The sequence below is a fragment of the Mus caroli genome, unplaced genomic scaffold (assembly GCF_978045245.1).
Source record: "Mus caroli unplaced genomic scaffold, Mus_caroli_1 scaffold_1, whole genome shotgun sequence".
In the NCBI taxonomy this organism is placed as follows: domain Eukaryota; kingdom Metazoa; phylum Chordata; class Mammalia; order Rodentia; family Muridae; genus Mus; species Mus caroli.
In genome coordinates, this window is record NW_028227256.1 from 186,131,789 (window position 1) to 186,155,252 (window position 23,464).

At 39.7% G+C, this 23,464-nt stretch overlaps 1 protein-coding gene across 1 annotated transcript in view; it reads left to right on the top strand.

Moving 5' to 3' along the window:
* The window catches only part of Ush2a (usherin), a 680,823-nt gene that overhangs the window by 32,952 nt on the left and 624,407 nt on the right, over positions 1-23,464 (top strand). Inside the window, exon 3 of the mRNA XM_085835345.1 lies at positions 22,741-22,873. Within this exon, the coding sequence (XP_085691471.1) occupies positions 22,741-22,873 (133 nt within the window). The remainder of the gene's footprint in view (positions 1-22,740; positions 22,874-23,464) is intronic.

A 23,464-nucleotide genomic window follows, 5' to 3' on the forward strand; every position in this document is an offset into this window, starting at 1 on the left:
CCCAACATGGCTTCCTTGATGAAGAATATGGACAAACAGAAGAGGGATTGGTGGAATATTTGTTCAGTGTAGGATTAAGACCTGGTATAAAGGCCTATGGGCACTGGCAGACTTTGCTGAAGAGGGAGCAATGCCCAGGGCAAACAAGACCAAGAAAGGCATTTAACCTCACTCACCTTGGTTCTCTTGGTGGCAGAACGCAGTGCATAGACAAACTTCATACATGTCAGAAACTATCTGCAAAACATTGTTTAAAATTGACCCTCTGGATTTCTCCTCCCATGCCTGGCTATTATTTGTTAAGGTGTACTAGAGAGCAGGTCTCTAGTGGAAACATAATGAAAAGCCAAAGAAAAGAAGTAGGATTGTGCAGGATGCAATAGAACCTGTAGATTAACACAGTAGACTTGACCTGTCAATCAAATCTACAGTCATTATTATTTCTTAAAGACCAATACTGGTATGCAAACTTGGCAGGCTGGCCACCGTGAGAGCAGTATGATGAAATTTGGGGCCTTCTCTGACCAGTTGACCCCCGGCTGACCCATCTTAGCAGACACTGTTTAGGATCAGAGAGTTGAGTCCGTGTGGATTCTGATGAGAGTTGCATCTATATTTAAAGCTGGATGTCACCGGGAGCTTTCTTGGTTTTGTCAAACTGTCTACCGGCCCAGATGAGCTGCAACTCCTTGCAATGGAATGTCAATAAGACCAAAGCAATTCTGGTTGATTCACAGCACCAGCTTAAGCATATTCACTCGCGCCGATTACATTTGACAGATAGTTACCTTCCGCTGAACTCCGTGGTTAGCAGCTTGGGCGTGCTCTTGACAGTGAGCTAGGCGTTGATGCCTAATGTTTATTTCATATCCTGTTTTTCCCTTCCCTAATACTGCATGTGTGAATCATATTTAAATATATTCTCAGCTGATGCTCTCGTCAGTCCCCTCGGCTTCTCAGGACAGAATGGAATGGTATAATGATTCACTTTCACTATTTTACTAAATGTAATGTGTGCGCTCCAGGTTTTTGGGTTTGGTGTATGTATGTGGGTGTGTGCTCTTCCCAGTTTTAATATCATTAAATACACTGAATATAGACTAGATTTTCAGGAAATTTGGTGAACAATTGTCATGTTGTATAGCAGAAAAACTGCTCAGCTGCTTGGAGGGGAGAGGTCACATTCTAATAAACTTAGTCTTCAAACTTGATCCATTGTTAGGACTAAGAGGCAGTAAAGCCTCACTTACTTCCTGTATCATCATTCCTTTATTTTTGTCAGTCTTTTAACTTTGGCAGTATTCTTTCAATATATACATCCAAAAGTATCCATTTCAAGACTATTTTGTCATTTCAAGATGGCCATAATTTAAACCACTAAAACATCTTGATGGAAGTATTGAATACAAGCACATTATAAGAAATTGTAAAACAGTATCATTTCTAAATATTAGACTGGACAATAATCTAGTGTAGTGGGTATATATGCTGAGTAGGGCGTATGGTGATATTGGGAATCCATTCATTATGGTATCATGCCCCATGTTACAGTTTCATTAAACTCACATAGCAGCTGACCGGGAAACTTCAGGGATTCGGAGATCTCATAATCTAAGCCTAATCTCCTCCTCTCTACAAATAAGACTGCAAATCCCCAGAATCCCTTTCTCTGACTGGCTGAGTGGCAGCAATGTTTGCCTCTGCCTGGCCCTGGCTTCAACACGATGATTTTAAAGCAAACACATTTTGCTCACAGATTTCAATCTATTCTGGAACCTCCAGTTTAAGACATCAAACAATTCCGGCGATGTAGCTAGACATTTCACACAGGAGAAGAACTTAAACTCACGTTGGGGAAAGAGTTTTCAAAATGACTTCCTCCACATTTCCTGGCATTCCTTGTCTTATTCTCTTAAAACTGACAGTTTTTAAATTTTTGTTTCTCTTTTACTGACAGCAACTAAAAGCACTGACAGGTGAGAGGCGAAACGAAACTCAAGCCATTATTATTTTGTCCGCTGATGCCGTGGCATCAGGGGGGGTGCTGCCTAGATCTTACAAATTAAATTGTTTGCAGTGGTTCTAGAATCACAGGGACATTGTACCGCATAAGTGCCTGAGGTAGGACAGAGGTGCATTTGACACCCCATGTTCTCCTCAGAGGGCAGAGTTGGAGTCTGTAGCAAAGTAAATAACTGGTGTGTGTTTACTTCCTGTAGCCTTAGCTATAAATCTTTTCAGCATGTAAATTTCTTTTAGAAACTAAAGGCTATTATGCAAGTAGCGAAAAGAAAGAAAGCAGGTTAAGAAGTTAATGAATATGCGATTAAGAATTTGCTTTAATGAAATATGAGATTCAAGATGAAAAGATAAAATTTGTTTTATTATAATGAGAAAAATCTTGTGTAGTAAGTTTATCCCTTGTAGAAATGCTCTGCAAGTAATTAAATAGAGAGAACTGTATCCTACTGATAGAAGTGTGTTGGACCAACCAGGACCAACAAACATTTTAATCATAGAAGGGCTAATTTGTTCTTTTGAAAAATGTTGGAGGCTGAAAAATGGCTCAGTTGGTAAAGTCCCTGCCATATAAATATGGGTTTGGATCAGTAGCACCCATATAGAAAGCCAGATATGATGACACTTAACTGTAGTCCCAGTTCAGGGGAGATGGAGATGGGAGTGTCTCTGGAGCTCACTGGTCAGGTCATCTTATAGAACCACTGAGCTTCAGGTTCATTGAGAAAGTCTGTCTCAAGAAATGAAGTAAGGTGAAGATCGACCCAACATCAATTTTTAACCTTCACATACATGTATATACATTCATAAATGCCCCTATACACACATGAAAACATATGTCAGACATATAGAAAAATATGTGTATATATATATATATATAATTTTATGTTTTCTTTGTTATACAAACACATACACACACATACATAACAGAGGCATGCCATTATAAAGTATTAATACTAAATATCCAAGGCCCGTACTGTCTGGTATCTTTGAATTGTTTTGTACCATATTGACCACTGCTTTTGATATTTTTGTTCTTATGCTGTGGAGATGATATAAGCACATGCACACATACATACCACATACACATGCACATACTACATACATACATACATACATACACATGCTCAATATATATGTATATATATATGTATACACATACATACATATATTATATATACACACACACACAATCACTATATATTCTCAAGGTTAACACTGAGTTACCTTTTCGGTCTGTCTTCCACATACTTGAAGCCAAAATGGTAAGAACTCCTCACAGAAAATAGAATCTATGTGTCCCTGGCAGAAGCTTCAGCAAGTGGTATGTGCACATGCGCACTTACAGAGTCCCTCTAGTTTGTTCTCTGGCTTCTCCTGAGGCATTCTTTGAAATCCACTCCCCATACCTGTTAACACGGCATTTGTGTTTTGGTGTGACAGAGCAAGGTCATATGCAGACCTCTAATGTAGTGTGAGAGGTGGCTCCTATACACAATAAGTCATACTTTTAGATGAAATCATCTGGAGTTCCCTTGTGTTTTGTATTTGCATATTCATGACTTTTGTGTGAACGTATGTGTGGTGTATTCACATGTGTGTGCAAGTGCATTCAAATGTGGAGGCCAGAGGAGTAGCTTGTGCATACTACCATATCAGTCTCTGCCTTGATCACTTGACACATGATCTCTTATGGAAGCGAGACCTATGCCCACAGCCAGCAAATCCAGAGGTTCTGATCTCCAGTCTCCACCCCTCTGAGCTGCATTTACAAACTCGTACTGACTACTCCCAGATTGTGACACAGTTGTTGGGATCTGAACTCAGTGTCTCAGACATGTCCCCTGAGAGCTCTTCTCCACTGAGTCAACCATGCAGTACCAGCATCATGATATTAATATACAATATTAATAGTCAAACATCAAGATTGGCTGTCTCTTAACAGCAACAAGAAGCATCATCATAAATGTTTGATGAGTTTCCCAGAAAGAGAAAACTCCTTAGACAAAGACTTCAAGCATGGCTGTTAATTGGTGTTTTTCAACCTTACTAATGTTGTAGCCCCATACTAATGGTTCCAATCATAAAAAATTTTAGTTGCAACTTCATAACTGTAATTTTGCCATTTTATGAATCATAATGCACATATCTGTTATATAAATGTCTGATATGCAACCCTTGTGAAAGGTTCAGTCGACCCCTGAAAGGATCACAACCCACATGTTGAGCTGCTTCTTTAAATAGACAACCAAGAAGGTAGAACATTAAAGCCACTTCAGTTTACAGAAAACGTAGTATTGCCTTGTTTCATTTTCCTCTCATTTTGAGAAAACCTTTAGATCCCTTTGCTTTATGTGAAAATTGACTTTGGTTTATTAAGGACAAAATAATAGTCATGACTATATTCATCTGTGAAAGTTTGTCTTCACTTTATATAGCCAAGTAACTGGCTCATAGCAGGATGTGGCTGTCCTTCCTTCCTTCCTTCCTTCCTTCCTTCCTTCCTTCCTTCCTTCCTTCCTTCCTCTCTCTCTCTCTCTCTCTCTCTCTCTCTCTCTTTCATTCATTCATTTGTTTTGACATTATTGTTTAGGAGAAAGTGAATTAAGTGTGACACAGCTTGATTCTCAGGAGGTTTGGACAAAATAGAAGGTTAGAAGTCCAGAAGAGCCTGATGCTGTTCAGCTGGATGGTTTTTAGTACCCCTTGAGTCATCCTTATACCCAATGTAAGGGGAAGGACAGCAGGAGGGGACCACACAGGTGGAGAACTCTCTTCAAGTTAAATGTTAAAATAAGGTCCTTTATGTCTACCTCTGGTGGACTAGGGCACTAAAGACTCAGTGACACATTTTGGAAATATAGCTATAAAATAGCTTTTAATGTTTAAGAGTCTGTAAAGGGTGCCAAGTAGTTCATTGATTTTTCTATGTATTTATGTATGTATGTATGTATGTATGTATGTATGTATGTATTTTCACTTGCTAACTGAATTCTCCATATGCATTAACTTCATTAAATCTAAAAGCACTGTGGACCACTTGAAGGCTCCATGTTCTATTAAAAGTATTCTATAGCCAGTGTTTTCATGCCTACTATTTAGAAAATAGTCCACATCTGAAGAAAATTGGTTAACTGCAATAATATTGGCCTCGCCTTGTCTCTCTTGCAAAGGATCATTTGTGAATAACTATTGATAGAGTAACAAAAATCTCTGGACTGAGGAGATGAATCCAGCAGTAAAATCCTTTGCCTTGCAAATGTGAGTTCCACAAAGCTGGACGTGGGCTAGTGATGAGCACTTGCAATCCCAATGCAGGGGACTGGGAGACAGGTGGATCCCTGGGTCTCACCGTCCATCTACCCTGACTGAATCTGAGGACAGAGGATACCCTTAATGTGACTCCTAAGGAGCAGTCTCTAGGTACAATGGACAGTTCAGTTTTAACCCATAAGTCTCTCTATGTAATCAACTTTTGGTTAACATGATGCCTAACTTTTTTGTGAATTTAATCATGTTGGGAAGTGTCTGGGAGGTAGGGCTTCTTTGTTAGAGAGCATGGACACTGTCTGGTAGGAGATACCCTACTGGGCATCTTTTATCTCAGTTCCAGTACTGCTCTGTTTTGCTTTCTGGCTGCCAGAGGTCATGAGCTTCTCTGCTGTTCCTTTCGGACACTGACAGATTAAAACCACTGAGCATGAACAAAAGGTATCTTTCTTTTTATTGAGCTATGTTGGTCAGGGGTTTGGTCATACCAGTGATAAAACTGTGAATACGAAGAGATGGAAGTTGGGTACCAGAGCAACAGAGGCGTTGGTATGGCTGCCTGGTAGTGTAATTCAGAAGCCCTGGGAACTGGTTTATGAGATAAATACGGGGGTGTTATGAAAATCTTAGGATGCTGTAAGTGGTGATACTGGTAAGAACCCAGAAGATCAGAATTGAACCAGGGAAGCCGACTGCAAAGGCCAGTGGACTCAAGGCCATTCATGTTACATTCTGGCGAAGAATTGACTTCTGTTTTGTCTTTACCCTACAGCTATGGATGGCTGAGTTCATAGGTGATAGACTTTCCAAGCAGTACACTTGCTGGGTATGGCATAGTTATAGCCGCTTTTATCCAAGTTTACATTGAGATTTGTGAACAAGAAAGAGACAGTGTTCTGGGGGGGGGGCAACCAACAGCTTCCCGGTAATAGTTAGGCCCACTTCAAAGAGGAAATATATGTCTGGTGTAGTAAACCTTATCTAAAGTCTGTGGCTGAAGATGCCCTAGGCCCTGTGAGGGCATCTACTACTGATATTTTATAAAATGTAAGTGAAGTTAAACTGCTTCCTAAATTAGCTAGTTATACCAATAGAATGGTCCTATTCTCAGCCTTAGCAGGAGAAGCCTCTTTCACCATAGGAAAAAAAAATCAAAGCAGACACTCATACCTGGTCACAGTGCTGAGACTTTGGACTGCTAGGTGATTGGCTCTTAAAGGAACATCTGTAGCAGGTACCATGATGCTCAAGAAATGTTGTGGACGAGAGGGAATAAGGAATGTAAGAATGGGGAGTGGGAAGGACAAAGATGGAACACTGCTCTGTGCAAAGCATGGTCACAGCAAACACGAACACTCGGCAGTGGTGGCCACATGTGTGAGACCTAGGTCTATTCTGTGCATAGCATGGTCGCAGCAATCATGAACACACAGCAGTGATGGTCACATGTGTGAGACATATGCCTGAAATAAAGAGTTTACAATGGGAGTGAGTAGTTGTGAATCAGGTGATTGGCAGAGATGGGGAGGGGAGATGAGAAAGTTATATTGGAAAATGATCAACATACATTGTATATGAATATACAATTATAACAAATAAAAACTAATTAAAATAGAGTGGAACCAATGTACTATCAATTTAGAATAAGTAGGAGGATGTTAAATGGAAGATGGTACCTAACCTCTGCTCTTCATGCCTTATAGTGTGACCAAAAAAGAAAAAATGTGATTTCTCTCTGCTACTGACTGACGCCAACTGCCTAAGAAATCACCGTTTTACCAAAACCAGTGACTGCATTTGAGGGCCATGAAATGGTGGACTTGTTCTGAAAGCAGAACTGCCCACCCTTCCTCAGGCTGCCCTCTTGGAAGTAGCTTCCAAGTCTCTCTCCCATACAGAGAGCTGAGCATTTAAGGCTGTTCTGCTGGCTTCTCAGTAAAGTGTGTCTGGTTTCTGTACTTGCCCATCATCCTCTTACTTCTTTAGTGTATCTGAAGAGCGTTTTTGTCAGAGATTACATGTGTTTTCTTATTGTTATTCTTCCTGTCTTTCATCTGACCTAATGGAGGCAGTCTCTAGCCACCACCCATGCTGTTGCTGCTTCTTCATCTTTGTCTTTATGTTTGTCTATCTATCTATCTATCTATCTATCTATCTATCTATCTATCTATCTATCTATCTATCTATCTTATATAGTATATATATTATATAATATTTGTGATATATATGTGTATATATATGTGTGTGTATATATGTATATATGTATGTATGCATGTGTATATATATATATATATATATATATATATATATATATATATATATATATATAAAATGAGTACACTGTAGCTGTCTTCAGACATACCAGAGGAGGGCAACAGATTCCATTACAGATGGTTGTAAGTCGCCACGTAGTTGCTGGGATTTGAACTCAAGACCTCTAGAAGAGAAGTCAGTGCTTGTAACCGCTGAGCCATCTCTCCAGCTTTGCCTATGCTTATTCTTACAAGAAGATTAGGTTGGAAAATGCCAAGGGTAGGAAGCCGACCATCAGGTTGTACTTAGGGGCTATCTATCTGTCCTAGGACCCCCGTAATGGGTCTTCCTGTCTGCATGAAGCCAGTGGCCTGCATTCTATGCTTCTACCAAGATGGCTGGCATCACAGGATGCAGATCAATGGCTCAAATGCTCAAATCCTTCTTTTCTTAAATGGTCATTCAAGCGACAACCATGTATCCTCATTTTGCTAATTTTAAAAATCATTCAACCATAGTCCACACTCTCTTTCTGAAGACATATCTATTCCTAAAATAACTTTTGGATGCAAATAGATTTGCAGCCTGCAGGATTCGTCCTGTCTTGGGATCTCTGGTTCATAGTGGAATTCCTGTTTGTTTGTTTGTTTGTTTGTTTGTTTGTTTTCCCATTCTTTTGTCCTTTAACATTACAGATTCATCCTCAGAACACTCAACTTCTGAATTCCTATGTACTGTCTTCTGAGTAAGAGAAGGGAATGATCTGAGAATACTATAAATTAATGATTTCTACCTGGTACTCTCCTCTCAGCACACTGCTAGGGTAAATTTCAGAGATGCAGCTGTTGACTCAAAGAGTGTGTATAACTGTGTTTTGGGTACATATTTACAGACTGCCTTCAGCCTTCAGAAAATGTTTGACTACAGCAGAATCCTATGGAAGGCTGCACCAGCATATCTGACCCTTAGGTTCTTGTCAATAGAAGGAATTGTCTCTTGTTGTCTTCTATCTGTTGAGGCACATAATGCATTTTGCAGTCTTAGCCCACCTTGTTCTAATACTTTGAAAGATAATAAATTTGGTCTATAGTCTTGTGCTCATTGAGATAAATGAGATTAGCTCCATATACAATAACGGAATCTTTATATTTGAATTGTTCTTATCATATCATCCTATCACAAAGAATGATTTAATATTTTGTTACTCTGTGTTTAGTTATTGTGTGTAGGTGCATGTATGTTTTGTGTGTGAATTAATAGATGCTACAGCAAGTATGTACAGGAAAACTTGCAGCCATAGCTTCCCATGTTGCATAACAGGGTTCATAGTCACTGAACCTCTGGGAGTTGAAGGTTGAAGGCAAGTGAGTTTATTTGCTTGGCCATCTTGCTGATTGCCCCTCTGTAACTGTCATTTTAAAAGTCAGGATAGGGCAATAGAGTCAACAGTCACTGACCAGCCTCCATATGGCTTACTAATTTAATTTCTTAAGGTACCTTGAACCTTTTTTTTTTTTTTGGTATAACTGTTATCTGCTGGAATGGAGTTGGATGGTGATCTACCTTTAAATTCTTGCACAACTGAGAGTATGTTTCAAATGCCCAGCTGAGAATAATGTCTTGTATTAATGGAATTCTTTTTAGAGCCCTTCTTTTTTGTTACACTTTCATTAGACTCTTATTTTCATGAAGAAAAACATGAGAAAAGCCTAAGAACTACGTTTTTCCTATAGATGATCGTGTATGTCAGTATGTGATTGTGTGTGTGTGTGTGAGAGTGTGAGTATGTATGCACATATGTGTGAATGTGTGTTTGTATGTGTGAGTGTGATTATGTGTGTACATATGTGTGAATGTGTGTGTGTGTGTGTGTGTGTGTGTGTGTGTGTGTATGTATGTATGTATGTATGTATGTATGTATGATGCTATGATATCCATGTGGAAGTTACAGGACAGTTTCCAAAGTCTGTCCTGTTTTTTCACCATATGAGTCACAAGGAACCAACTCAGATCACCAGGCCCATAGCTTTATCCACTGAACCATCTTGCCAGCCCATTTTTGTGAGACAGAGTCACACAATATTCTAGACTAGCCTCAAACTCTGATTTTGAACACAAAAAAAAGAATTTATATATTATTTTATATGTAGGAGCATTTGGCTTGCACACGTATTTGTGCGCCAAGTGCATATTTTTGGATGTCAGAAGAGGGTATTAGAACTTCTGTGACTGGCATATAAGTGGTTGTGAGCTAACACTAAGTACTGGGAATTGAAGCTGTGTGTTTTGGATAAGCAACAACAAATACCCTTGACTACTGAGCGGGCTCTCCAGCCCCTTTCCTTGAACTATTGCTGCTTCTGTGTGAACTTTCCAAGTGCAGAGATTATAGATATGCATCGCAGTCTATGGTGTATATAGTGCTAGGTACTGAAAGCAGAGCATCCTGCATGCGAGGCAAGTACTCTCTCAACTGAGCAATATCCCCAGCACTAATTCGTTTTTATTAAAAGTAGATTGCAAATCTAGAAAGTATACATGCATTAAAAAACCCTCCCTAAACAGTTTTACCAACTGAGTGTTCAAACTCAGGGATTTATGGAGGACCCCCCCCCTCTGTGTGTGTGTGTGTGTGTGTTTGTGTTTAGGGATGAATAAAGGAATAAAAAGAGAGCAGAAACCCTAAATAAACAGAAAATAGAAAAATAGATGATAAGGAAACGAAGCAGGACAGTGTGAAAAGAAGTCAATAGGTGATGATTTAGGACTTTGTGGGTGTCCCAGGGCTCCCTGGGGAGATTTAGGTCTGTGTGGGTATCACAAGGCTCCCTGAGGAGATATTAGTTAAGCTGAGAATTGACTGACAACATATTCAGTTAACCCCACATCTCTTAATCCCTACACTGCATTATTAAGAAAAGAAAACTCTCATAATTATTTAGATCACAACTTAAATTAAATAAATGTAAATTCTAACTCTGGGGTGAATTGGTGGAAGATACTAAGCTACCACATAAGCCTAATTACATTTCTGTGGGCAGGAAGTCATACTAATTTATAAATATCCATTGTTGTAAGAATTAGGAGATCTGCTTAGCTGGGAGCATCCTGGGGGAGACAATGGGTGCTATGCTGCTCTTTCTCGGTTAGATACTGTAGCCATGGTGATTCTCCACCTCACCTCTGAATTGTCTCCTCCTCTAATACCTCCCTTCATGCTTGATTCTTTTTTAAACAATTGCAGAAGTACTTGTAAGCTCATTACTTTTCCCTTCTAATGAGCAAAATAAACAAATGGATGCTTTTCATACCAAGGATTTTTATCTGGCCCTCACACATCTGAGGTCTGCCCGGCCTTTATGGACATTGCAATTGTACCAACACACAGTGACACTGAGTCTCCAGATAGCTTCCAACTGTGCTACATACCAGAGGGAACAAAAGCTTGGGACAAAATATTTAGACTAAATAAGTATGGCTCATAAGAGAATACACACACACATACACACAAACGCACACATATTTGTGTATGTATATATATATATATATATATATATATATATATATATATATATACACACACACACATACACACACATACACACATATATGTATATTCTGGAAAGTTATATATGGTATATATGTTAATATTATATTAATAATATTATTAACAATATATAATTATATATTATCATCCAGAATACATATTAGATTTGACAATATGTTATATATTATATACTAAAATATATTATTTATATAAAATTTTCTAGAATATTTATATGCATATATACAAATTTTATGATATATATGTGTATGTGTGTGTACTATATATATAATACTCATCAAATTTGGCAATTCAATTCCACTATATAGTTTTCCATAAGATTATGAAAAAATTATTATATCAAATCAACAGCAAAAGATAGTTTCCCTTCCGTTGAGAGTAAAAGATGGGGCAGCATTGACTATTTCGGCATTTGACCCACAACACCTGCTTTTGCATTCAGGCTTTAATTTTAGACTGACCCTTTAAGGGGCTACAGAGATAGTTCAGTGGTTAAGAGTGTTTACTAAGCTTCTAGAGGATGCAGTTCAGCTCTGTGTACCTATGTAGGGTGGCTCACAATTGTCTGCAACTGGGGTGGTGATGGAATCCTCCTTTCTGGTCTCTCTGGGAATCTACACACACACATACACACACACACACACACACACACACACACATACAAACACACACATTCACACTATACACACATACACACCATACACAAATACAGAGACACACACTACACACACATACATACCACACTAATATAAACACACATACACACTACACACACACACTCATACACAAACAGACATTCACACTACACACACATACATACCACACTAATATAAACACACATACACACTAAACACACACACACTCATATACAAACAGACATTCACACTACACACACATACATACCACACACATACACAGAGACACACACTACACACATACACATACAGACCACACTCATATAAACACATATACACACTACACACACAGAGAAACACACACAGACACATATGTACATACACAGAGGGATATACAGACACATGATTAAGTTTTAAAAATTTTAATGAGTGACCATTTAATAGATTCTACTTTATTTATATAGTGTTCAAGGTAAATTAAATGTAAGTTCTTTTCCATTACTGAGACAAGTCTCTAGATAGGAACTGTCTAACCTGCATCAGGACAGAGCAGACTTCTAAACCAGGGCTGCTTTGAAACCACATTCTTCATTTCAGAATGCCTTCAAAGTCAGAGGTCATGACCCGTGTATCCGAAAGAGGTTAAAGAGACCATTGGTTTCCTTTGAACAAATTTTTTTCTTACTGTTATCCAGAGCTGAAAAGAGTAAACTGACTCTCAATGAGTATAAGGTGGGGGCTTATTGGGAAGCACACAGTGTAAACATGGCATCTAGGCCTGAGGAAGAATACAGTCTGTAATGTGCTTGCCGTGCAAGCTGGAAGATCTAAGTTTCATCCATAGCAACCATATAAAAAGCATGTGCAATCAAACTCTGAGCAGGTGAAGACAGTGGGTTCCTGGCACTGGATTGCTGGCCAGTCTAGTTCAGCCAGTGAGCCAGAGCTACTGTAAGAAAAACTGTCTCAAAAATGGAAGTGGATAATAGAGGAAAGATACCAGACACCAACCTCTGGCTTCTAAATACCCTAGTACATGTGCTCACACACACACACACACACACACACACACACACACACACACACACACACATTAACAAAGACATTTATTTAATAGACTAGTTTATCTTAAAATGTCATCAGCTGTAACTCAACAGTGAGTGGAATTTGATTCTGTTTATTGCTGCTACTCTGTCTCTTTGTAAAAATGACATGGGATCCTTAAGACAGCAGTTAGGGGCTGAACTGAACAAAGACGTGGTTATGGATGTACATGTGGAGGACTTGCGTGAGGATGGTTTGACTTTAGGGGAGCAGTGAGCTCACCCATTCGCAGACTTGCTTTGCTCCCTGAATTCCGGAGAACAACCCTGCCATTCTCATTGCCCTGCTTCTGGCACAAGGGGCTGAATGATGTCCTACTTTATTGCTACCATTTAAAGATATATAAAAGTGAAACTGGATAGAATTTGAAGGAGAAAGGGTGATTTTGAAACTCACACATTAAAATGTTCACTAAGTCAGATGTGGAGACCCATACTCTGGAAGTTGAGGTATGGGAGGATTGCCACAAGTTTGAAGCATGCCTGAGCTACATAGTTCAGGGACAGTCAGAGCTGCTGAGTAAGACTCCATGAGAACAAAACGAAATGAGACAAACAAAAATGTCCAAAATAACCTTCACTTTCCCCTGAAAGGTCACGAAAGGAAGGAGATTTGGGTAACAGAGGGAACATTCTGATTTTATATAATGAAAGTATGCCTTTATTCTAGGCTCACGAATGCAATCAGGTCTTATAAAGACAGAAATGTAAAAAGAGAGAGGGGTGTGTCAGTATGACTTGAAGGCTTGGAGAACATTTCCTCACAGCCCCTGAGCTTTTCTGTTCTCCTCAATCTACTGGCTTACCACTCCCATACTGTGATGACATTAGACACAAAGCTTTACTCATCCAGAGGAAATTGAACGGGTACCCAGCAGGCAGTAATTGTAGTTCTAGGGAAGGAGGGAGCAGCAGGGAATAAATCAGGGAAGGAAAACAGAAACGCCTTTTCTGGAGTTTATATTCTAGACAGAGAACAAGATGAAACAATACCTGACATGGTAGGAATGAACAAGAATTGTCTGAGAAGAGAGGAAGTAAAGGGGGTGGCAGGGCAGTGCACTGATTATAGCTCTTGTCCTGGAAGCATGAGTTCAAATATTCAGAATTTAAGGAAAGCGAGGCAGGTCGTGTGCAGCTAGTGTCAGGGCTCCTGTGGGGAAGATTGGAGGCAAAAAAAGACAGGAAAACCCTCAAGGGCCTTGTCTCAACCAAGAAGAAAGGGAAAGACAGACAACCAATGTGGCTTAGTTACCTCTGCGTCTAGAACACAGCACAAATACAGATACACAAAAGGATTGAAAAACAAAATGAAAGATACAGAAAAGAAAGGAAGGGAACCAGGAAGGAAGGACGGAAGGGAACCAGGAAGGAAGGAAGGAAGGAAGGAAGGAAGGAAGGAAGGAAGGAAGGAAAAAAGATAGAAAGAAAATGAAGATAGAAGGAAAGGAAGGAAGGAAGGAAAAAGAAAAGGAATGAAAGAAAGAAAGAAAGGTAGAAAGAAGGAAGGAATGAATGAACGAATGAAAGAAAGAAAGAAAAGGGAGGAAGAAAAAGAAAAAGGAAGGATGGAAGGAAATGAAGGAAGGAAGGAAGAGAAAGAAAAGGAAGGAAGGAAAAAGAAAAGGAATAAAAAAAGAAAGAAAAGAAGAAAGAAATAAAGAAAGGGAAGGAAAGAAGGAAGGAAGAAAAAGATAGAAAAAGGATGGAAGGAAATGAAGGAAGGAAGAGAAAGAAAAGGAAGGAAGGAAAAAGAAAAATGAAAAAAAGAAAGAAAAGAAGAAAGAAATAAAGAAAGGGAAGGAAGAAAAAGATAGAAAAAGGATGGAAGGAAATGAAGGAAGGAAGGAAGAGAAAGAAAAGGAAGGAAGGAAAAAGAAAAGGAATAAAAAAGAAAGAAAGAAAATAAGAAAGAAAGAAAAGAAGAAAGAAATAAAGAAAGGGAAGGAAAGAAGGAAGGAAGAAAAAGATAGAAAAAGGATGGAAGGAAATGAAGGAAGGAAGGAAGAGAAAGAAAAGGAAGGAAGGAAAAAGAAAAGGAATAAAAAAGAAAGAAAAGAAGAAAGAAAGAAAGAAAGAAAGAAAGAAAGAAAGAAAGAAAGAAAGAAAGAAAAGGAAGGAAGGAAGGAAGGAAGGAAGGAAGGAAGAAAGAAAAAAAGAAAGAAAGAAAGAAAGAAAGAAAGAAAGAAAGAAAGAAAGAAAGAAAGAAAGGAAGAAAGGAAGGAAGGAAGGAAGGAAGGAAGAAAGAAAGAAAGAAAGAAAGAAAGAAAGAAAGAAAGAAAGAAAGAAAGAAAGAGAAAGAAAAAAGGAAAGAAAGGGAAAGGAAAGGAAAATGGGGAGGGAGGAAAAGGGAAAGAAAAAAGGAGGGAGGGGAGGAGATGAGGAAAGAGGCAAGAGGAGAACCTTAGCAGGGGTCTAGTCTAGAAATTTCAGGATTTGGGTAGTTGCTAGTTAGTGCTAGACTTTTTGTTGTTGGCAATGGTGGGTTTTTGTTTTTTGTTTGTTTTTTTTTTTTTGGCTTTGTTCTTGTTTTTAGTCAACTTGACAAAATCTAGCATTATTTGTGAAGAGGATTATCAGTTGAGAAAATGCCTCCAATAGACAGTCTGTAGTCAAGTCTGTAGGACATTTTCTTACTTATGATTGATGTGGGAGAGCCCAGCCCCCTGTGGATGGTGCCAACCTTATGCTGGTATCCTTGGGCATTTAAGAAAGTAGATTGAGCAAGCTCTGAGAAAGGCAACAGGATAAGCAAGCCTCTGTCTTGGTTCCTGCCTCCAGATTCCTGTCTTATATTCTCTCTGACTTCCCTTCAAAATAGACTACAAGTTGTAAGAAGAAATAAATCCTTTCTTCCCAAAGTTGCCCTTATTCAAGGTGTTTAGTGAAGAAATAGAAAAGTAACCAATACAGGGAGAGTTGGGAAGGACTTTGCTAAGCAAATATTTGAAGAATATCCTGAAAAGGTAGCTGAAAGGCATAGGAACATCCTAACAGAGCTGAGCTGCAGAGGCAGAGAGACCTTTAGTGTTGGTTGTTGTTGTTGTTTTGTCTTTTACACTGAATATCAGCTCACATTCACTTCTAAATACCCCCTATCACTCAAGTGTTCCTACCTGCTGAAGTTCCTTGGGGGAAAAAACTGACTTTAGAACTAAGGTAGGAAAGTAAAAATAAACAGACCTTGTTTCTTAGATCAGAAAGCAAATATACTAAGAGAGAGGGAGAAGGAGAGGGGGAGGGAGAAGGGGAGGGACAGGGGGAGGGAGAAGGGGAGGGACATGGGGAGGGAGAGGGGGAGGGAGAGGGGGAGAGGGGAAGGATACTGCTGTGACCTAATCTATCAGGTATGTCACATAATTCATCTTTACAGAGCCTCTACTGTCCAAACATGGATCCACATAGATGTGGAATTATGTGTTGACCTGTCATGGTGGGTATTTAAGAGGCTGAGACAGGGAGATTGCAAGTTTGAAGTCAACTTGAGGAACCTAGTGGGACCCTATCTCAAAACACAAAGTAGAAAGAACACTGGAGACACAGGTTAGTAGGAAATTACTTGTCTAATATGTATCCAACTCAGGGATTAATCTATAGGACCACTAAGAATGCACTGAGCCTGTAGTGGTTTGAATTAGAGTGGCCCTGCAGGCTCATGGTTTGGATTAGAATGACCCCCATAGTCTCGTGTATTTGAATGCTTTGTCATCATGGAGTGGAATAGAATGATTAGGAGATGTGGTCTTGTTGGAGAGAACCTCCTCCTCCTCCTCCTCCTCTCCTCCTCTTCCTCCTCCTCCTCCTCTCCTCCTCTTCCTCCTCCTCTCCCTCCTCCCCTCTCTCCTTCCCTCTCTCCTTCCTCTTTCCTTCCCTTCCTCCTTCTCCTCTGTCTCCCTCTTCTTCCCTTCCTCTCTCTCCTTCTCCTTCCTTTCCTTCCTCTCTCTTCCATGGATCAGAATCAGGATATAGCTCTGAGCTACTGTCCCAGGGCCAGGCTTGTCACAATGCTTCTTACCATACCACTCCATAGAGTAACAGAGGAAAGACTCAATGGATGGCTCTAATGAACTCAATGGCTCTTCCTTCCAAATGCTAACTGGACTTAAGTGGCAGATTAAAATTGGTGGATTCAAACTGGCTGTGGTATACACAGACGCCTGAGACCTTGAATGGATTTAGTTGTTTTCAATTCACTGAATAATTCTCATTATCATGTCAGATGTTTTTAATAATCCTAAATATTCAGACAAATGCCTCTATGGCAACAACTTGCTCTCATCGAAGAGTCACCATAGTGCTCACAAGCCAGTGAGATGCTGCCATCCATAAGCTGGAGGTTGGTAGAGAAACGAGCCAATAAAACGAGTTAGGAAAAACACATTTAGATTTAAAATGGCAAGCAGTTGTGTGGGGTGAAATTCCACGTGGTCTCAGAGGGGGATATAACATACGTGATATTTTTAAAATAACTTTATGGAGTGTTGGGGACAAATTGTCTTATGCTTAAGAATTACAGGCAGTATTGTAGGATCTTTTATGCAAATCTGTTTTTTTTTTCACTTAGAAATAGATGTTTCTATTTTAGGGCAATTTCTATTTCAGAAAGTCTCAGACTGGCTTTTCCCCCATCGAGTTGGTTTTAATTCTGGTTCATGCCATGACGGTTTTCTTTCCGATTGAATTCCTTAACACTCAAGATGGCTTTCAGTGTATTTGTATAACCCATTATCTCTTAAAGGTGAATTTGAATTTAGGTTGTGTTGCCAAACACTTTATGTTAAATCTATTTAAAACGATGTTATTCTAAGGCTGGAAAGATGGCTCAGTGTTTAAGATCACTTGGTGCTCTTGCAGAAGACCTGGGTTAAGCTCCCATCTTCCACATGATGGCTCATGATCATCTGTAACTCTAGTTCCAGGGGATCCCACTCCCTCTTCTGGCCCCAAGGGTACCAGGCACACAAGGGATGCAAAGGCAACACTAATGTTCATAGAATAAGATAAATAAACATTTTAAAAAAGGTGTTGTCTTAGGGTTTCTATTCCTGCACAAACATCATAACCAAGAAGCAAGTTGGGGAGGAAAGGGTTTATTCAACTTACAATTCCATACTGCTTTTTATCACCAAGGAAGTCAGGACTGGAACTCAAGCAGGTCAGGAAGCAGGAGCTGATGCAGAGGCCATGAAGGGATGTTCTTTACTGGCTTGCTTCCCCTGGCTTGCTCAACCTGCTCTCTTATAGAACCAAGACTACCAGCCCAGGGATGGTCCCACCCACAAGGGGCTTTTCCCCCTTGATCACTAATTGAGAAAATGCCTTACAGTTGGATCTCATGGAGGCATTTCCTCAACTGAAGCTCCTTTCTCTGTGATAACTCCAGCGGTGTCAAGTTGACACAAAACTAGCCAGTACAGGTGTTTTTCAGAATTCTTAAGATATTTTGACTTTAAGATGAGGCCAGCTTAAGAAAAGTGACTTTCTTGAGGCAGTGTGACTTTTTCCAAGGAAAATTACAAATACATGTTGTATGTATACACATGAACCCTCTAAAGTACCTTGCCACAGGATTCCTTCAAACAATAGTACTCTGGTGACCACACTAAAATCCAGTATTTAAGTTCAAGACAGCTAATGTCATTTATGGTGATCCGAACATCACCTGATAGGTTAAAAGTTTTGTCATCACATATGGCCTCTTGAGAGAGTGGTATGTGGGTCGTATTTCTATTCTAGATAGATTTATCTATGTTTTCCCTTTAGTAACTGCTCACTAATGTATAAATTTCTGTTTTGAAAAAAAAACCCTATGTTTGTCTATGTATATGTGGGTATGTCTATGTGTTCAGGTCTTCTTTGGGCAGACATGTTGGTGAGACTTTATGGGCGTAGCTTCTGGCTACTGAACGACATAATCCTACACCAAGCTCCCTATTCCTCTGGCCCTTACAATCTTTCAGTCCTTTCTTCTGCGATGATCTCTGAACCATAAACACGAGTGTGTTTTGAGATTGGGCTCTACCACTCTGAGGTAGCATCCTTATGATCATCCTATCATGCTGGTCCTTGCTGACAGTCATACGCATCCTATCTGGATATTGGTAGTTGTTTCCTTCCCTTGGAAGCTTGCACGACACATTCTGGTACCATGAAAGAAGTCCCCAGGGAGGAGCCATTCAGGCCAAATCCAGCTTGGGCCCTCTAGGTTCCAGGTTCAAACTGCACAGCATCTTCAGTAATAGGGACTGGCCTTCCCAGGCAATCAAGGGTAACAGAAATAGCCTGTCATGTTTGGAAGTCTCTTGAACATCCCTGACCAACAATTCAAAAAAAAAAATCTTCTCATAACCTAAGGTGTTGGGATTTTTGTTAGATAGTCTATATCTCTTGATGTAAGTACTGTTAGCTCAGACAGGAAAAAATTCTTTTAATATTCATGTATATAATAAAATGAATATATAAGTATATATAAAATAAAATGTGCATATAGACTTGCACGTGTTCTAGGGTTTTTTCAGAGTTACACCATGGAGTCAGTTCAGGCTGGAACTCAGCTTGGCAATCCTTCTGTCTTAGCATCACATGTGCTGGACTTGCAGGTGTGTGCACCATCAAGCCCTTCTTGTTGTGTCCTTTGAAATAAATTTTTTACAAATCAGGTGTAAGTGCAGGGTGATAGTGCCTAGAACTCTATTACTATCTTCATGTACACTCCCTTTCTCTCCAATGGATATGTCTAGCCTCTTACGGGGCATATTGTTGAGTAGCTAAGTAATGGTTAAAATAGAACAAGGAGCTCCCACGGAATAAAGGCTTGAGAATGGCTCATACATATTTGCATGTGCCTGCGGACCCCTTAAGGGGGTCGGTTTAAAACCCTCTTCAAATGCTGCTGGATTGGCCAATTTACTCATTCAAAGCACACCAACTAATATGTGTAGGCTGCTCTCTTCTGCCCAGGGCCAGAGAGTGAGATCTATAGGAGGGTTTTGCAAGAAGCTTTCTCTTCACAAATCAGAAATCCCATTGTATACATTCCTATTCCACTCAATAACCAGCAAGAGGGAGTCCTGGGATGAGCTATTACCAAAAGGCCACTATTGTCTCCATGGTGTCGCTGCGATGGTGCTTCAGATCAGAATTGTAAAATAGTTTGGACAATCTTGTAACATAAAACATGGTTCAGAAAACCAAAGATTTAATCTTATTTATAGAAAGATGGTCGGTCGGGGAGGGCTTGGTGTGGGGAGAACAGCTTGGGATCACCATGAATCATTTTTAAAGGGCCAGGCAAGCGAAACCCTCTTCTGGAATTCACTGTGACTGACACTGAATTCTTCTACTAAGCAACGGCGTGATGAGTTGATAAAAACAGAAGGTGATGAAGGTCTTGAACAGCGGTGGCAGATAGAACGCAGAAAATCAAAAGCGTGCTTTCTATCTGACTGGAAATAAAGGTAGCCTTAAACTTGTAAAAGACAACATTTTTATTTGAATGATATGACAGAGCTGTCACAGGAGTGCTACCTGCTATAAAGAAAGCACAAGAGTTATCACCTTTATTAGAGCAGTGGCACCGGGCTTCAGCCATACATTTCTAACTTCTGTCCCTCTGCACAGACAATTTTCTTTTCTTAAATAAACTGTCATGCTCCTGTTAATATATTGTTGACTCTCTCAAGCTCTGAGAATACTGCTGATATAAAACATGTATATGTTAGATTGGTAATAGTATCTTTAGTGTAACTGACGAGAACAAATGTGTTTCCCTCATGGCTGTGCTAATGTGATAAAGGAAAATTGGCTGTTCATCAGCTTTTGGGCTGGGTAAAGACAGTAGAGATGGAACCGCGTTCTTTTTTATGCATTAATACCACCGGGAACTTTCCTCTAGTTATATTTCATGTAGCCTGCATGTTGTGCAAAGATGCTGTAAAACATGAGATAATACTACAAATAACAAACTGGAAGAGCCTGTATCTTTCATAACGATAACAGTCAAACACCAAATAACAGTAGCCGGCGGAGACAAATGGGATGCAAGGGAAAAGGAGGCGCTCCCCTACTATTCAGTGGAGAGAAATAGATCTGGGCTCATGAGGAACCAGTATATGACTTTAGGTCTATTTCAGCTTTGTTTAAAATGGACTCTCATACAATCCTGGCTCGGTCTATTTCATAAAGGACACAGTAAAATGAGAGCAATTGACTGGAAGGAGGGATTACAATGGCGCCTCACTTCTTTCTTTTATTTTACCAAGCAGTTGCACCCCTGACCCCTAGGTTCCTGAGTTTGGTTTCTGAGTGTGTGTGGGGGACTCTGGAAAGGTATCCCTTTGACAAGAATTCACATAATAATATAAAGGTTTTACTTTGCTTCAGTGTTCTTTTTAACAGGACCCTGATGAAATAGTTTAGAAAGGATCAGTGGTTGGAGGAGGGTTACAGGGGAGGGAATGGGGTGACTTTGACCAAAATACATTATGTGCATGGATGAAATTCTTAAACACCAATAAATAAATAAAAACTCACTTTGACGCAATGACTTACAAAGAGCCACACCAGGCTCTTAGCGATGTGTATCTGGTAATGTTCCATGGGCTCTCTGACCTCACAGATACGTTACTGGCTTTACTATTGAAGGCAGACACCAGGCTAGAGCGTCTGTTTTATCAATACACCTACAGTAAAGCTAGCTCAAACTTCATTATCTATCAAGCTCCATTTTAGAATTACCTTGTTCTAGAAATAATTCCCAAGGTTGAACTTCATTAAAGTATTAACCATCAGCCTCTTAGTTGCATAATCATACATCTTCAACTTCCTTCTCCCTCTTTCTGCCTGTCCCTTCCTCCTCTCAGACCTTTCCCTTTCCACTTGAGTTGGTTTGATAATTTGAATGCTTTTTACAGTCAACGACATGTCAGCAAACAGACTGTTTTGTAGACACAACAGTTGGTTTATTCTGAATCCATGTGGAATCATCAAAGATCATGAATAACCACAACCTAGAAGGCATTGCCTCCTAAATCTTGACTGATTGGTGATTCATATCACACAGCATGTTCATTTCTTTATACTGTAACTCAGAAGTCATCGGGTTGCAATCAGTGGGTCATATCTGACTGGCCACCTGGTTTTGTGTTTAATGCTAAACTGACACCTAATCAGGCCTATTTGTTTAAGTACCTTTGATGGCCTCTCTGCCAATGCTACATCAGAGCTGATGGCATGTAAGTATTTAGCCAATACTTTAGCTTGCAATATCCTCTGGGTATTTATTGGAAAAGTTGGCTCTCCTCTGATAGCTGTTAGATTGTTTGATTGTTATCAGCTTCGAATGTGATTGGCCATTTTTTAATGTTATTTTATAATGGGAAAGTATATTTAAAAACCATCACCTGTACTCTAGTACCTAAAGTAATGGGTGTTTATGGTGAGCATTTTGCACTAGTGACTCAAGTAATACCCACTTGTTGGGTATATCTGGGTTTGGAGATCTCTCCCCTTATGTGTTAATTTATTTCTAAGTATGGACACGATGTCATTAACATTTAAAAAAAATAACACAACCGTTAGAAAGCTCTGAGAGCCTAGCTATCAATTAACACACACACACACACACACACACACACACACACGACAACACTATCCAAACCTCATGAGGACCCCAGGATACGTCAGCACAGCATGAAAATCCCAGTGTACAGATTCCTATATGGGTTTGTAACATGCAGAGATACTGTCCTGCTATTAATATAAATTACTTCCATTTTCCACCTGAAGGAAGCTGAGAAAGAGTGAAATGACTTGAAGAACAGACAGAAAGGCTGTGGGCATGCTGTTTGAGCCAAGCAAAAGTTTGTGCACTTGGTGACGGGGCTAAATCTTCCAGGTGCATCAGACGGCAATCAGCTTCTTTGTGGACGGTCTGGAGGAGAACAGTACGGCATTTGATACAAGAACTCTCCGTGATTCAATCACAGACTCAGTCTCCAGCGTGATACAAGTAGGACAGAGTTTAAATGGTAAGATTTTTGTCTTCAGAACTCTGTTTCATGTTAGCCAATTGCAGGTCCTGGTTTTGAAATGCAAACAAATATTAATCATATATTTAGATGTATTTTCTTCCTAGGGATACTGTAGCAGATTTCCACCAATGCATGGAAATTTAGGAGGATAGGAATTCATTCTTACGTGTTTCAATGCCTGCCACCTCTGATGGGGATCCAGTACTGTGGTTCCTTCCAGATGATCTGAGGGGGCAACTGCTCCACACCTCTGTCCTGGTTGCAGCCAGCAGACCTAGTCAGTCTACTTACCGCTGTGCAGGCCCACTTTGTCTTTACTTGGTCTCCTCTGTATTTCTCCCTTTATTTCCTTATAAGGAAAGTTGTCATCAAATTAGAGAGTCATCTCATTCAGGGTACGTTCCACCTCAAGATCCTTAATGCCACCCGAAATGACCTTCCTCCTAAGGAGCCACAGTTACAGACACAACATGAACATACCTTTTGAGGGAAACTTTAAAATAAAAACTTCTCTTTTGTGATCTCTTTAAAATAAATAAGAACTGGGCATCTAGCTCAGCCAGAAAGGGGACCTAAACTTGTATACCC